This window comes from Nicotiana tomentosiformis, chromosome 10 (assembly GCF_000390325.3).
Source record: "Nicotiana tomentosiformis chromosome 10, ASM39032v3, whole genome shotgun sequence".
NCBI lineage: Eukaryota > Viridiplantae > Streptophyta > Magnoliopsida > Solanales > Solanaceae > Nicotiana > Nicotiana tomentosiformis.
In genome coordinates, this window is record NC_090821.1 from 48,153,814 (window position 1) to 48,170,982 (window position 17,169).

General features: G+C 36.6%; 2 protein-coding genes and 1 long non-coding RNA gene across 3 annotated transcripts; 1 reads left to right on the forward strand and 2 right to left on the reverse strand.

Annotated features, from left to right (window-relative positions):
* The first annotated feature begins 673 nt into the window (after positions 1–673).
* Positions 674–4,237, forward strand: LOC104108751 (uncharacterized). The gene is made up of 5 exons (XM_009617866.4): positions 674–921; positions 2,066–2,220; positions 2,672–2,758; positions 3,105–3,263; positions 3,933–4,237. Exons 1-5 carry the CDS (start codon positions 810–812, stop codon positions 4,029–4,031), a joined length of 612 nt encoding a protein of 203 aa, XP_009616161.1. The 5' UTR covers positions 674–809; the 3' UTR covers positions 4,032–4,237.
* On the reverse strand, positions 4,189–4,338 carry LOC138900519 (uncharacterized). The gene is made up of 2 exons (XR_011411583.1): positions 4,304–4,338; positions 4,189–4,258 (listed from the first exon to the last, which is right to left on the reverse strand). It is a non-coding gene; the product is annotated as an uncharacterized lncRNA (long non-coding RNA).
* A 962-nt stretch (positions 4,339–5,300) lies between these two features.
* LOC104108750 (formin-like protein 4) lies at positions 5,301–8,265 on the reverse strand. Its single transcript, XM_009617865.4, has 2 exons — positions 6,970–8,265; positions 5,301–6,869 (listed from the first exon to the last, which is right to left on the reverse strand). Exons 1-2 carry the CDS (start codon positions 8,049–8,051, stop codon positions 5,543–5,545), a joined length of 2,409 nt encoding a protein of 802 aa, XP_009616160.1. The 5' UTR covers positions 8,052–8,265; the 3' UTR covers positions 5,301–5,542.
* Between the last annotated feature and the right edge of the window lie 8,904 nt (positions 8,266–17,169).

A 17,169-nucleotide genomic window follows, 5' to 3' on the forward strand; every position in this document is an offset into this window, starting at 1 on the left:
TTAAACCTACAATTAACACAGTACATTAGATATTATTTTGGGCAAAACTCCTAGAATTAATCAACCATTCGAGAGTAATATATCATGAATAAACTATGTAAAAAAACTTTGTATAAACCATAAGTTAATATAATTAGACTAATGTACCTTTAAAAGTCCAACATGAGGTTTTAATATATAGGGGAATATAGTTCAAGGGGATTTTTCGGGACACCAGATAGTTTAAGTAGGTAACTTATAAAAAAATGATAGTTTAGACGAGTTTTAGGCTGAGTTAAATAGCCACGTGTAGCGCTACATGACACGTTTTTTAGACAATTAGGAGCGTGTACTAGACGCACCTCTAAGAATGCAATGTGGGGGGAGGGGGGGGGTGTTTAATATGAAGGACAATATAGTTTGGGGGATTTTGGGGACTCGAATAGTTTAAGTTGGAAACTGACAAAAACTTGATAGTTTAGGGGGATTTTAGGGTATTAACTCGGAAAAACTATTATATTTTGATTAGAAATACTAAGAGGAAGAAAAAAAACTCCTAGTACCAAATTTCATTTGCCAAACCCAATCCATTTATTGCGTCCACCCACCCGACAATCCATGACCCGACCCAGATCATGGACCCAAAAAAACAGAAGATATTTAACTAATTAGAGGATAACAAGCGGTTAAAACTGTTGCTCGGCTGCTCCACTTTGAGCCACTCAAGTCTCAATTCTCAAAATAACTTAATTGGTTCCCTCTTTCTTCTCTAATTCATTCATAGGAAAACATTTCAGCTCAACTCTCCAGTAGTAGAGGTAAACTTGACAATGGGTTCCACAGCGTATACTGGTGTATATAACAGCCTTTTATGCAAAACTAGAGCTTCTTCTTTGATGGGTATTTCTTCTTTTCCGTTGATGGAACCAATAATGAGACCAGGTGAGTCATTCTCATTTTCCACAGTTCTTCTTACTTAAAAATGGTCCATCCGACTTAAATAGAGCGACATGGACTGTGAAAATTCATATAAGGCCTTTTCATATATTTAACAAATGTATGTTATCAGGATGGGTTTATGGGTTCGAGTTCGAAATTCTACCGCAGCCCATTTGATTAACTAGGTTTGAAATCTATTATTTGTACTTATTTAGTGGATCTTTGTAGCACATATGTATAGGGTTTGAGCCAAAGCTATTGATTCGGATGAACCCATAACTAGTACACTTAAGTGTGTTCCTGATCATTCAATCAATCAACTACAACTCAATCCCTAACTAGTTGAGATTGACTATATAAATTCTCTTACTTTTAGAAGATTCTTTTTTAATTTTGGTGGTCAACATACCTCAACTCTACTTCTTTATATGGGTTTGGACTAACTATGCTTTGGGAAACTCGCATAGGAGAGTTAAATTTAACAAAGGCTAATTGATCAAAATAAAATTTGATTGCTTTTGCTCAGTCACTTTTCTATCTGAATTGCCTTACATGCTTAAAAGCCTTTGGAAATATTATATAGTAGCATTTGTGATCTTGTAGAATCGGTAGCTATTGTTGTAGAACTAAAGAGTATTGTATGTTCCTTATCCAAGATTGCTTCTTTACTGAAGAGAGAAGTTTATCAAGTGAAAAAGAAGTTTTTAGCTTCAAGTTAATATCTATGTGGGGAGGAATGAGAGGAGAGGTTTATTTTTTCTCCTAAATCTGATGTGTTTATATTTGTTAGGCTACTTTACATGAATTTAGAGCAGTTCAGAATGGGCTCATATATTCGTCAGTTTATATTATAATTGTAAATGATGCTATATATATACCTATAAAAAGTGTACATAAAATTTTAATCAATGAAAAAGAGTTTATCCCAATTCCCAATAACGTGAGTGTTTTCAACAAATTCACGTTAAACAAATTCCTTATCACGATCTTGCATTTTGTTGATGTTTGTCGTATAATTTTTATTTTTAAACAGTGTTGGAAGTCTATGTCTGATGGAGTTGTGGAGGAACATTTAGTTCAACTTTGATATTCGAGTTTCAATTGTTTGATTAAGAAATTGCTTGTTATACTTTTGTCCTGCTTGCAGAAATAACTAACTCCCAAAGACATCTCAGAGTAGGAATTTCCCCTTCCCTGAGGAATGTATCCTACAACATGGGCTTGAAGAAAGTTCCACTTATAATCACCAGAGCCAGCTCAAAACCGAGTGACAGTAGCGATGAAGCTCTTGGCCAGAATAAGGCATGTTTAGAGTTTGAATTTTGCGTTTCTGTATTATGCATATGAATCTGCTGTTCTGATTCTTGCATCATCAGCCGGGAGAAAATTCATATGTTTTTCTTTATTACCCCTTCAATGATGTAGAAATTTCTATCATTATCATTTAGCAATGTCCTTTATTTTGACTTATCATTTAGAGTTTTTCAGCTCAGAGAGGAGAAAGTTGCTTAATCTAATGTTAGCAAAACAGAACCACTTGTGCGAGCTTTTATTTGTTTTGAAGTGCGGGAGTTTTTGTTACTTGAACTTCTGTTACCAACAAATTGTTTTAGGTTGCTTAATATGCTGAAACCAAGAACATTTGTTTTCCATATCGTGATTATGCTTTTGAATTCTGGAACTGTTGTTAACTGCTGTTTAGAAGTATGTCCTTTTTGTGTTTTGTCATTTCAAAAATTTGATGCTAATGCAGACACCATTTGGCTATACGAGAAAGGATGTTATATTGATTGGCGTTGGAGTTACCCTTCTAGGGTATGGCTTAAAGAGTGGATTAGAGGTACTACAGTTTTTCTTACACATCTTCAATGTCTTTTTACACATATCGTTCTTCTTTTTTAATTGAAACTAAATGCTTTTCTACTTTGTGAAAAGTTACTTGGGTGATAAAGATAGTCCGTAGGTACTTTCCCTTGTTATTACTGATATATGATGTGTTCCCTATCCAAGTGAAAATCTATCTTATCTAAGGTGTATATTTATGGTGTTTTATGTGAACTGATTTGTGATAATCCATTTTTCTCTCTCATATATTTCTATCTTTTCACCAATGCTTTTTGGAAGGGATGTGTTCCTGTAATATATACTCTTGTTTGTAATAATTCTGATCCGAACATCTTATGCAGTTCTTGGGATTTGACCCTTTACAAGCTGGAAATGTAGTTCAATTAGTCCTGGTTTTGGGTCTAACAGTTGGATGGATATCAACATATATCTTCCGGGTTTCAAACAAGGAAATGACATATGCTCAACAATTACGAGACTATGAAAGCAAAGTCATGGAGGTACAGTAACTTTGATTAACATTCTTTCTGTTTCACATCTTAAGAATGACATGTCTTCTATTTGCTGAACAGTGTTTAAAGAAACATATTCATCAGATGCACCACGGTTAAACATTACAGTGGACGCTCCTAAGCTCTACTTAGTTAGAAAATGTCACACCAAATATAACCATATATTTTAGTTTATTTTCTTATGTTTACCATTTAATTAAAAAGACAAAGGAAAAATGATTCTTTAGTCAATTTACTAGTCTTGCAGCTGTTATCTTTTTCTGTGTTTTGAATTTAAGTTCGGTGATTTTTTGTATTTTCTGAAGGGGGTTAAGTCTAAGACTTTCTAGTAGAGGAACATTACCTGAACTATCCCTATAAAATGTAGCATTTGTTCCACCAAATTGATTCATTCTAGAACTCTTGGTAATTCTTCAGCTGCTCACATCGTCCTCAACTAGATTGTATCATATTGAGGGAAGATGGAACAGCATAATGGGGTTGTATAGTTGTCTCCTACCTTTTTTTATGCGTATTGATTAATTTAAAATCGGTGTCACCTGAGAGTTTAAAGTGATTATTTCCATCATTCTCATACTTGTGCTCATCCTTTAATTAATAACAAGTTTTTCTGTGATTGTTCTGTGGGGTTGAGCCTTAACTTTTCTCGACTTGCAGAAAAGATTAGAGAGCTTAACAGAAGCAGAGTTGCAAGTATTGCTTGAGCAGGTCGAAGAAGAGAAGAGTCGTCTGGCTAGTGGTAAAGAGGTCAAATAGATACCCTTGGTTTTCATGCCAAATGGTCTAAACCATAAGGAAGTCTGTACAATAGTCAAGAATATGCTTGCCTAACATATGATGAACACAACCAACTTGATAAAACAATTCTGGAATGAAAAAGGTTTCCCTAGGTGGGAGTTCCTGTTTCTGTATATTGATGATTAGGATTTTATAGAAATACGAATATCCAAACTATTATTTCTCGTCTGTGCATTCATTGTTACCTTTCTACTCAAGCAAGAACAGAAGTGTGATAAAACAATTGTTACCTTTTCTATTCAAGCAAGAACAAATGTGTGATAAAGCGACTTATCGCCTGTGCATTGAATGTTACCTTCTTAGATGCATATTGTTAAGAAAATGGACCTTGGCCGAACTCAACCTCAAAAGATGTCTCATGAGGTGAGAGTTGTCCAAGACCATATAAGGAGACAAGAACCCATAAAACCGATGTGGATACTCTAACACCTCCCTCCCTTGCACACCCAAGGACCGGACATTTGGTGCATGGAGATATTCCATGGTGGTTGACATTGGGTAAACCAAGAATAGGGATGGTTTTGACTCTGATACCATATCAAGAAAATGAATTTGGAACTCAATATGCAAAAGTTAGCTCGTGAGATGAGGATTATCCAAGACCATTTAAGGAGATCACAACCCATTTGCTCAACTAATGTAGGACACTCTAACACATACAATTTTGTACTTATGACAGAAGCCTTAAATATTCTATATAACTATTTGCATATTGAAAGTGCTGATTTGCCAGTCTTGTTCATTAGGTGGATGTACTTCAACTTCCTTAAAAACACATGAATGGTTGATTTAGAAGGTTTATGATACCAGTGTTATCAAAGGCAAAACGCGCAAAAAAACTCTAAGGTCTGTTGGTGCTTTAAGCGCAAAGCGCAAATAAAGTGTGGGGTTTAACGAAGAAAGGCGCAAATGGAGAAGAAATACTAATAGTTATGTATAGTCAAAGACTAACAATTATAAGCGTGAATAACAAATATATGGACAAAGAAATGGAAAAAAAATTACGATAAAGTGAAATAGTAATTGCTTAGTGTCGCCTCTTCAGGATTACGCTCATTGGCAAGGAAAAGTATGCCTTAGAGCCTTGATGATGACACCGAAGCGCCCGCTAAGCGCTGGGGAAGCGCTCAACATGTTTTGAGCCTCGCTTCAGAGCTTAAGCGCGCCTTTGACAACACTAATGGTGCAACTTTGTGCACTTAATGGCAATAGAGTAACACACCCCTCTACTTCAGATATTTTTAATTTCAACATCTGCATAAGAGATTCCAGCTGGATAATCTTGGGAGAAGAATATTTGTGGATAAGGAAAAAAAAATTGAAATTCATTTCGCGTAATCATGAAACACTTGGAAAAGAATCTCAGAGTTGAAATCATTAGTGAAACAAATCTGTGTACACTTCAAATACTTTTATAGTTTCCTCTCTATGTACAGAGCTTGATCCCTTCTGATTTGTTTTTCTGGTATTCATGAATCATCACTAGAATCAGAAGAAGAACTGCTCTTTGAAATGTCTGATAAGAAATTAGCAGGCAATTTTGGGAATCTAACAGCCCTACTATTCGCCATTCCCGGTGATGATGATCCTGTAACAGCCACAAGGGGTTTCTTTTTCTGCATGTTTCTTGTAATTTCTACACAAACTTGATCAACCATTTCTAGGAAATCCTTAACTATGGCAAATAGTTGAAGTGGTTGCCACCCTTTATCATCTGAAGCTCCTGCTTGATAATAATCTGTTGTTTTCTTTACAAGTTCCATCACTCTATCTTGTTCTTCTCTTACTGCTTTTATTTCTTTATCAACAGCATCCAGAAATTTTTTCATCTCTTTTCCAAATAGCCCTTTATCACTGCCACATTGTGCTAAATGCCTCCTGATTTCTGATGTTTGAGCTGTTAACATCGAGCACGTCTTAGAGACCGAGTCATAGTCTATTGCAGCTGATTTCTTTACATTACTGAACTCAGAACTTAGGCCGCCGACCACTGGTAAACCAAGCATCATGTACTCCTTCTCTGTCTCATCATTTTCAGTAGAATTCTTTGAGGTTGGGATGGCGCTGCTCCCACTACTCTGGCTATTGCTACGCCTCAAACTCTGATTACGATTTAGCACACAACGTTTGCCCTCTGCCCTGACTACTTCTTGCACAACAAAGTGAAGCAATGTGGTCTTACCATCCATACTTTTCACATCAGAGAGCTTCTTGAGAGCAGTAAGCTTAAATGCTTGTGCATTCCCTCTAGAAGTTCCAGCATTCATTCTATTCCCCGCCTTTAGAATGGCTTCCAAAAGTTTCAAGAATAATCTTTGAGTTTTAAGCTCCTTGCAAGCCAATTCCAGTGTTTGCAAGTACTCTTTCTGGTGCAGAATTTCTGCCCCATAATTTGCTCTAAAAAGCATGGCATTAAAACGAGTAAAGGCGGATGGAACAGCTTTGAGGATGTGGAAGAGGAAAGATTCAGCATCAGCTAGTCTTGTGGGGTCTCCTTCAAATGAAAGAATTTCTGATTCTTCTTCTTTTGTTGGGGATATTCTGCTAAGTTTCTCTAGAGTCTCAACACTTAGACCTTGTCCATCGATAAGTGCATCGATAATCTCTTTGCGAGTAACACCAAGGGACCTGAGTACAATTGCTATGTTTTGGGATTTCCTAGTTTCAAGAATGAATATCTGAGATGGTGGACCTGATATTTCTTCTCTTGGACTCAATGATCTTCTTTCTCTTCCCGGAGACTTCTTATTTGTAGCAACATATCCAAATAAAGCCTCCATAAGATCTCCATCAAATCTGCATAAAAAGGTAAACAAGGACTCAGTACAAATTAGATAGTGGAACATATACTTGTTGAGGAAATTAGTAGGAAAAAGGAGAGTTGAGAGATCTTTACTTGAAGGAACCACGGTCGAGTTTGTCCCAGACCATTGAATGATCAACATTAGCATTCAATTTATCCCAATGCAATGGCTTCAGTTTCACTTTATCATTTCCACTACCAGAAGTGCCTTCACCTGATGATGAAGTCTTAGTCAAGCCACTAGGATTAATAGGTGGGGGGGGTAGTGGAGGGCCTTTCCTTATCGCTGATGGCGGTGGAGGTGGAGGATTAGGCGCCTTTTGAATCGTTGTCACAGGCAATGGTGGTGGTGGTGGCGGCGGTGAAGGAGTTGGAGGCGGAGCTCGTGACTCGAGTTGGCTAGAAGAATCTTGTTTCTCCATAGGCTTAAAAACTATGCCATCAGAAGGTCTTGGTTGTTTATTTTCTAGTTCTAGCCAAGAAGGACTTTGAGATGTTGAAGATTTGCCTCTAAGCAGAGGCAATTCTTGGATTGGATGCTCTGATTTCCTCCTACCACCACCTCCTCTACTGATCATTCTCTTCTCTTCTTCTTCATCTTTTAAGGCATTAGCAAAGACTTGTTTTTTCTTGAAACTTTCTTTAACTTCTCCACTTTCTAGTTTCCTCCAATAAAGCACATCCAATCCATTTTCATCTACTATTACCCCTTTAAGATTTCCTTCAAATTTCAAGAATTGATCTTGGGCAACCACAGGGGTAGCACCAGTACCCCGTGGATCAATACTCGCGCCATTTTCTCGTTGCTTTCTTCTACGCCTCGAGTACCTAACCAAGAAGAAGAAGAAAAGGGCAGATAAAACAATACTGCTAGCAGCAGTTACACCAATAGCTGTTCCAACAGCTTTCTTTGATGGTGAATCTGATGCTAACACAGAAGGCGGCAGCATAGGCGTGTCCGATGGCGGTGTAGGGGGTGGAAGCAGAAGCGGAGGCGGAGATAGTGGTGGCCGTTGAACGGGTGGAATAGGAGGAGGGAGAATATTTGGCAAAGGAAAAGGGTAGAAAGTTTCAACATTTTGAGGTGATAATGATTGGCAAGAAGATTTTGGAATAATAGAAAGAATGAAAACGAAGAGATAAAGAATCATTGAGAGCCAAGAAGTGGCAGCCATTTTCTAATTTGGATGGAATTGAAATGAGTTTGAAATTTAGAAGCTGTGTTTTGCCTTATCTTGAGCATTGTAGTTGAAAAGCTTTCTTTCTTGGATTTGGTATATGATTTTCGTGCTGACACTTTCAAAAGGGGAGTAGTTGATTTTCCCGGTATTTTAAGCTCTTTTCTGGGGGGTATTAATGCAGGAAATGACAAACTTACCCCTCATCTAAACCAAATTATTATGAAGGACATCACTCCATAACCTTGTGAAGGTGTAATTTTATGTACGTGGAAAAAGCCTCTTGCAGAAATGCAGGGTAAGATTGCGTACAATAGACCCTTGTGGACCGGCCATTTCCCAGACGCCGAGTATAGCGGGAGCTTAGTACACCGGACTGCCATTTTTTACTAATAGAGGCGGACCTAGAGGATTGAAAGCGAGTTCTTTGAAGCTCATTATTTTCAACATAAACTGTAGTATAGATATATACGTGAAAAACATTTAAAAAAAAGTATTAAATTTACATCTTGAACCCTTATTTTCGAAGAATTAGAATTTAAAACCTGTTAAGTTTAAATCATGATATATTTATGTATTACCGGCATATAGCTGTAGAGGTAGCTGAGTTGGTTTACTTTTTCAGGGCTCTAAATTCTAGGAATTGGCCAAAACGTTGACAAAGTATGCATTTGCTGGCTGTTTTCCTTTTCTATTGACCATATTTTAAACACAAGGGTGTGCTGATGCGATTATTTAATTCTTATATTTAATTGTTAACAATTAATAATTAATCATAAATGATAATGACGTCTCATAAGCAACCGTAAAAAGTCAGAAGGAAGACTCTTATCAATATAAATTAACTTTCCAACAAATTTGAAATGGTTTATATGCTACGTACTTTAACATAACAGAAATATTATAAAATTTGTATAATCGAAGGAGCTTAGAAAGAGACAAACAACTAATGGCTAAGTCTAAAAGTCTAATTATTTTAAGTTGGATGAAAAGATTAGTGAACAGAATTGAATTGGCAAAATAATTATTTGTTTAATTGGTGTGGCCAAACGAGGACTTAGTTGACACATCATAAGAAAAGTGGTTCACCGAAACGTATATTTTATCATCAAGAAGGATCTAATCAAATGCCCTTTACTAAATCCCTTTATAGGAAAGTGGTTGAAAAGAGACAACTACTAGTATTCAATCTTTATCTAATTATCGTTTTAGTTTTAATTCCTTTTTATTGGAAAGTTTAGTAAAGTTTGTTTAGTAAAGTTATCTTTGTGCTTATATGTCACGAGTTTGAGTCATGAAAGTAACCATTAATGCTTAGTTTAGGCTGTCTACATCACATCCCTTATGGTGTGATCCTTCCTGAATCCTGCGTGAACACGAAATACCTTGCGCACACTGCACGGGCTGCTTTTTTTTTTTTAATTGGAAAGTTTAAAGTCAATGAAAACACCTGTAAAACTTCCAATTGTTGGATTTTAGTGCAGGTGAGCATTTCAATGAGAGGTTAGTTTGATTAAATAGTCAAAGATTGTATTGATGTCATCAAATGGTGCAGTTTGGATGCAAGTCATTTATAGTAGCTCTGAAATTTAATGCGTTTTCTTGAATGTTAGACTATTGCTTGTGTAGGTGGAAAATCATTGAGCTAAGGAAAAGGTTAGTAACTCATATGTGGGATTAGGAAAGATCTAACTAAATATTAACAGTCTAATTGTTTGCTTAGAAAACAAAATAAAAAGATTGGAAGTGTGAATTTCTCTAACGCTTGAATATAGTCTGAGCAATTTGTATGAATGAATGTTTGGCCATACATTATATCATTATTTATGAAGGTGTGAACTCCTGAGTCATTAATATATGTTAGGATCGAAAATTCGGGTAGTGCAGAATTTAGCCAAACAATGGTATAATGACAATAACAAAGACAATGAAAGTTGATAACAACGGCAATTAAAGCATATAAAGAACACATAAATTTAACGCGGTTCAGTCAAAGTGACCTATGTCCACAAGCGGAGAGGAGCAATTTCACTATACCAATAAGAGTACAAAAGAGAATACAAAATTAGAGTAAATACTATAATTAATCTCAAATACCCTAAGAGAATAACCTCACAAGATTACTCCATAGAAAGGGTTCACACAAGTGTTTCCCAACACTTAACTCTCATACAAAACACTCTTAGTAAAGGAAGAAAGGAAAAAACAAGAAATGAAGACTCAAGTCTTGTTGGTGTGTGTAATATGAACTAATGGCCTTCCCTCTTATAGGCAAAAATGTCTTGGCCTCTTAGGTATAAAAGAAAAGATACAACTTGTGCAAATGATGTCCACCACACAATGCAATATTTTTGGGTCCCAAAGAATATTGCCAACAAAGTCTACACTTTGCAAATATACTTATGTTTATGTGAGATGGACTCCATTAGCCAAAATATTGGTCATATTATAAATCTCCACCTTGGCCTAATTTTGGATGATATAGTAAATTTGCTCCACCCTCTCCGCAAAAGCCCCAATGGGCACATGTCAAAACTTAATGCCATCAAAATCAGACAAGTTGTCTGATACCGAAACTGTAATAGGGCCTATAACAATGGAGCCCAATAAAGTATACAACGAACCAGATTTGTGTGCTTTCATGATCATAAGAGCGTCATGAGAAACTTTCAGAACTCCACCTTCACTTGTGTACTTGCACCCAAGAGATTCTAGAGTGTCCAAAGAGATGAGATTTTTCTTCAAGTCAGGAACATGTCTAACATCGGTGAGAATTCTCACCATACCATCGTGCATTTTGATTCGGACTGTACCTTTTCCAAAAACTTTGCAGGCAGCATTGTTGTCCATCAAGACAACTCCACCTCCAATAGATTCATATGTGGTAAATAAATTCCGATTGGGACACATATGATAAGAACAACCCGAATCTAAAATTCACTCATTGTCTAATCTGAAACTAGTTTCAGTTGCTAAAAATATAGTTCCCTCAATCTCATCAGTTGCTACACTAACTTCGGCGGTGTCAGTATTTTTATGCGCATTTTTTCTTTCTTTATGCTTTTCTTTATTTTTCAGCTTATAGCATTCAAAGATAATGTGACATTTCTTATGACAATAGCGATACTCTAAATTATTATATCTGGATATGGAGTCGGATTTGCCCCTAAGAAACAAGCCAACTTCCGCTTGAGTTCTACTAGATTTTCCTGTAATATTACTATCTATCTGTTCTTTTGATTTTAAGATATATTTAATATACTTATAAGAGATATTATCCTTTACATAAAGTATAGTATCTCTTATATGTTTAAAAGATGGGGGTAGAGAACAAAGCAGTAACACGGCTTGATCCTCTTCTTTAATTTCAGCATCTATATTATTCAAATCTATAAGAATGGAATCAAAGGTGTCAAGATGAGAGAGAATAGAAGTACTTTCACCCATACGAATTGTATAAAGTTTCTGCTTCAGGTAAAGTCTATTTTTCACTGTCCTCTTCATATATAAGATTTTTAATTTTTTTCACATGCCTTTGGTTGTGGTTTCTACAGAAACTTCACGTAAAACCTCATTTGAGAGATTTAAAATGATACCTCATTTTGCCTTTTTATCTATGATGGCAAACTCCTCGCCCGTTATTTTATTCGGCTTCTTCTCCTTTCCTTACAACGTCAAGTCTAAGCCATCCTGAATTAGGATAACTTCTATATTTAATTGCCACATTTCAAAGTTTGTATTTCGGTCAAATTTCTCAACATAGGTCTTTGTTAGTGTCATTTTGGCTATTGAAACTAACCCGGTTATATCCGACTCTGATACTAATTTGTTAGGATCGGGAATCTGAGTAGTGCAAAATTTAGTCAAACAATGGTATAATGACAATAACAAAGACAATGGAAGTTGATAACAACGGCAATTAAAGCATATAAAGAAGACACAAATTTAACGTGGTTCGGTCAAAGTGACCTACGTCCACAAGCGGAGAGGAAAACTTTTACTATACCAATAAGAGTATAAAAGAGAGTACAAAATTAGAGTAAATACTCTAATTAATCTCAAATACCCTAAGAGAATAACTTTACAAGATCACTCCAAAGAAAGGGTTCACACAAGTGCTTCTCGACACTTAACTCTTATACAAAACACTCTTAGTAAAGGAAGAAAGGAAGAAACAAGAAATGAAGACTCAAGTCTTGTTGGTGTGTGTAAAATGAACTAATGGTCTTCCCTTTTATAGGCAAAAAAGTCTTGGCCTCTTAGGTGTAAAAGAAAAGATATAACTTGTGCAAATGATGTCCAACACACAATGCAATAATTTTGGGTTCCAAAAAATATTACCAACAAAATCTACACTTTGCAAATATGTTTATGCTTATGTGAGATAAATGTTGAGGTTTTGTTTTTAAGATGAAATATTCTTAAAATGAGGGTGAATGGAAAATGGAGGGAAAATAAAATTTTGAGTAAAATTTTAAGTTTCCCCCTCTTCACAACGAGACAATGTCCCATATTGGAAGAGGAAGACATTTTTGGTGGGTATATATATAATTGCTCTTCTTGTAGCTCTTAAAGAGTTAAGAAGAAAGCAAGCCTCGCGCCGTCGTCGTCGTCGCTCGCTCGGCTCGGCTTCGGCTACGGCTACGGCTACGGCTACGAATTCGGATTCGGATTCGGATTCGGATTCGGATTTGGATTTGGTCAAATGATCGATTGATTTGGCAGCCGCCTAATGCTCTTCCCACCATGAATGTACTTGTTCCACAAACATGAAGTGCTTGCTCCACAAACAAGCTAATGCTTGCTCCACCATGGAGGGTGGACGTTTGGTCTTCTTCAACATTGGCTGCTATATATATGTGCAGCAGATGTTGAAGAAAGACACTCAACACACAACACACAATTCGCTCAACAAATTGGCTATACATTCCACTCCTTCCTCTCAGCATTTCCATACGATTTTATGAGTTTATACTCCTTCGTTCTGCATTGTTTTTAACTTCAAACAAAGCAACTGTAAGTGTGATTTGCTACCGAACTTTGTGTTCGCTGAAACACTGGGGTTTGAAGTACCGCTACACCAGTGTATTATTCGTTCTATCCTGGGAGGAAATAATCCATTACCTTGGGTACTAGGAGGGGATTAAATTTCTTAAGGAAACAGTGTGAGTTCAGTGGGCTCGAATTTATTATTGTTTTATTACGTTAACTTATATTTTGCAGAATTATTATTTACAAATACAGCAATATTGACGGGGATAATAATCTTAAGGAATTTAATATTTATTTCTGTATTTGTGTTATTCTTATTATTCTACAAACTAAAACCTTTGTGGTTTGTGTACTCCCGTTTTGGAGAGTTAAGCCTTCGTGGCGTTTTGTTGGATATTAAAATCTACGTGATTTTTACTCCAGTTTGAAAACGTGTATTAAACGTTTGTTTGTGTCATTCTTTTACAGAAAAAATGATGACTGAAAGCGAAAACCAAGCTGTTCCGATGGTAACTGCCAACGCATCGACAAGCCGAACACCGGCGTTGGTACCGACAGAAAAACCCAAAAAAAAATTCGGGATTGATTTCAAGCGCTGGCAGCAGAAGATGTTCTTCTATCTAACTACGTTATGTCTACAGAAGTTCATCAAGGAAGATGTTCCTGATCTGCCAGATAAAACTCCAGAGAATGAACGCTTTCTCGTGATTGAAGCGTGGAAGCATTCTGATTTTTTATGCAAGAATTATATTCTTAGCGGACTGGATGATAATCTGTATAATGTATACAGTAGCGTGGAGACGTCAAAAGAATTGTGGAATGCGCTTGAAAAGAAATATAAAACTGAAGATGCCGGGATGAAGAAATTCGTTGCCGCAAAATTTTTGGACTACAAAATGGTAGATAGCAAGTCTGTTATTACCCAAGTCCAGGAATTGCAAGTGATTATTCATGATCTACTTGCTGAAGGTCTTGTCATCAACGAAGCATTCCAAGTAGCAGCAATGATTGAGAAGTTGCCTCCGTTGTGGAAGGACTTCAAAAATTATTTGAAACACAAACGAAAGGAAATGTCCCTTGAAGATCTCATTGTTCGGTTGAGAATCGAAGAGGACAATAAAGCTGCTGAAAGGAGAGGCCGTGAAAATTCAACAATAATGGGAGCAAATATTGTTGAAGCTAACAAAAAGAGGAAGAAGGCTTCTGGTCCGAAATACAACCCAAGCAAGAAGCGATTCAGTGGAAACTGCTACAACTGTGGGAAAACTGGACACAAGTCTATGGAGTGTCGTGCTCCGAAGAAAGACAAGAAAAGAGGTCAAGCAAACATGGTAGTAAACCATGATGTGCCATGCTTTCTGAATGTAACTTGGTGGGAAATCCTAAACTGTGGTGGTTTGATTCAGGAGCCACTCGCCATGTTTGTGCAGTTAGAGAAGCTTTTGCTACTTATGCTCCTGCTGGACCCGGAGAGACAGTTTATATGGGAAATGCTTCAACAGCAAAAGTTGAAGGATATGGGAAGATATTTCTGAAAATGACTTCTGGCAAGGTCATGACTTTGAACAATGTCCTTCATGTTCCCGAAATGAGAAAGAATTTAGTCTCTACTGGACTTCTTGTTAAGCACGGTTTTAAGTGCATTTTTGTGTCCAACAAGGTTGTCATTAGTAAGAATGAAATATTTGTAGGAAAAGGTTACCTCACCGGGGCCTTTTCAATCTAAATGTAATGGTTGTGGAAAATAATAATAATATTTCAGCTTCTTCTTACTTACTTGAGTCAAATGATTTATGGCATGTACGTTTGGGTCATGTCAATTATAAAACCTTGCGGAAAATGATTAACTTGGAAGTACTGCCCAAGTTTGAATGCGAAAAATCAAAATGTCAAACATGTGTGGAATCTAAGTATGTTAAACATCCTTATAAGTCAGTTGAAAGGAATTCAAATCCTTTAGACTTAATTCACACAGATATTTGTGACATGAAGTCAATACCATCTCGCGGTGGAAAGAAGTATTTCATAACTTTTATTGACGATGGTACTCGATATTGCTATGTTTACTTACTGAATAGTAAAGATGAAGCAATAGACGCATTCAGGCAATACAAAAATGAAGTTGAAACGCAACTTAACAAGAAAGTAAAAATGATAAGAAGTGATAGGGGTGGTGAATATGAATCTCCTTTTGAAGAAATATGTTTAGAATATGGAATTATTCATCAAACAACAGCCCCTTACACGCCCCAATCTAATGGGATTGCGGAAAGAAAGAATCGCACATTAAAGGAGATGATGAATGCATTGTTAATAAGTTCTGGTTTGCCACAGAACTTGTGGGGGGAAGCCATTCTTACGGCTAATCGAATATTATATCGAGTGCCCCATAGCAAAACACAATCCATTCCATATGAAAAATAGAAAGGAAGGAAGCCCAACTTGAATTACTTTAAAGTGTGGGGGTGTTTGGCAAAAGTGCAAGTTCCTAAACCCAAAAGGGTAAAGATAGGACCGAAAACCGTTGATTGTGTTTTCATAGGATATGCGACAAATAGTAAAGCATATCGATTTCTGGTTCATAAATCAGAAAATCCCGACATTCATAATAATACGGTTATAGAATCAGATAATGCTGAGTTCTTTGAAAATATATATCCGTATAAAAAGGAATGTGAGTCGTTTGGTGAAGGATCTAAACGACCTCGGGAAGAAATAAAAGAAAGTACATGTAACCAGGAGGATCCAAGACGTAGTAAACGTCAAAGAACGTCTACTTCATTTGGACCGGATTTTGTGACTTTCTTATTGGAGAATGAGCCTCAAACATTTAAAGAAGCTATGACTTCTTCGGAATCATTGTTTTGGAAAGAGGCAGTCAATAGTGAAATAGAATCCATATTGAACAACCATACATGGGAATTGGTTGATCTTCCTCCTGGAAATAAACCTTTGGGTTCTAAATGGATTTTTAAGAGAAAAATCAAAGATGATGGCACTATTGATAAATTCAAGGCAAGGTTCGTAGTCAAAGGGTATAGACAACAAGAAGGTCTAGACTACTTTGATACATACTCTCCAGTTACAAGAATTACGTCCATACGGATGTTAGTAGCATTAGCTGCAGTGTATGGTCTTGAAATTCATCAAATGGATGTTAAGACTGCCTTCTTAAATGGAGAGTTGGAGGAAGAAATTTACATGGAACAACCTGAAGGGTTTGTGGTTCCAGGTAAAGAAAAGAAGGTATGTAGACTTGTTAAGTCTCTTTACGGACTAAAACAAGCACCCAAACAATGGCATGCGAAATTTGACCAAACAATGTTGTCAAATGGTTTTAAGATAAATGAATGTGATAAATGTGTGTACATTAAAAATGTTCCAAATCACATAGTCATTGTTTGCCTATATGTGGATGATATGCTGATAATGAGTAATGACATTGCCAACATAAATGCTACTAAGTGTATGCTCAATAGCAAGTTTGATATAAAAAACTTGGGAGTTGCTGATTTAATTCTGGGAATTAAGATCCATAAGACTCCTCAAGGTCTGGCTTTGTCACAATCTCATTATATTAAGACAGTACTTGAAAAATTCAAGTACTTGGGCTTTAAAGTTGCAAAGACTCCAATTGACGTGAATCTTGCATTAGCAAAGAACAAAGGCCAAAGCATATCACAATTGGATTATGCTCGTGTGTTGGGATGCTTAATGTATATCATGAATTGTACACGACCAGATATAGCTTGTGCTATAAGTAAACTGAGTCGATATACGAGCAATCCAGGCCAATCTCATTGGATGGCAATGAAACGAGTTTTGGGATATTTAGAACATACCCAGAACTTTGAATTGCACTACAGTAATTTCCCTGCGGTGATTGAGGGATACTGTGATGCAAATTGGATCACCGGTTCAACTGATTCTAAGTCCACGAGTGGATATGTATTCACTATTGGTGGAGGAGCGGTATCTTGAAAGTCGTCCAAACAAACATGTATTGCCCGCTCTACAATGGAGGCTGAATTCATAGCCTTAGATAAAGCCGGTGAAGAAGCTGAATGGCTCCGAAATTTCTTGGAAGACATTCCATTTTGGCCCAAACCGTTGGCACCAATAT

Excerpts from the sequence above, each read along its gene's own strand:
- LOC104108751 (XM_009617866.4), top strand. The coding sequence starts at position 810 with ATGGGTTCCACAGCGTATACTGGTGTATATAACAGCCTTTTATGCAAA. Across the intron at positions 922-2,065 it reads GGAACCAATAATGAGACCAG|AAATAACTAACTCCCAAAGA; the intron begins GTGAGTCATTCT and ends TCCTGCTTGCAG. Across the intron at positions 2,759-3,104 it reads GCTTAAAGAGTGGATTAGAG|TTCTTGGGATTTGACCCTTT; the intron begins GTACTACAGTTT and ends CATCTTATGCAG.
- LOC104108750 (XM_009617865.4), bottom strand. The coding sequence starts at position 8,051 with ATGGCTGCCACTTCTTGGCTCTCAATGATTCTTTATCTCTTCGTTTTC. Across the intron at positions 6,870-6,969 it reads CTCGACCGTGGTTCCTTCAA|ATTTGATGGAGATCTTATGG; the intron begins GTAAAGATCTCT and ends CTTTTTATGCAG.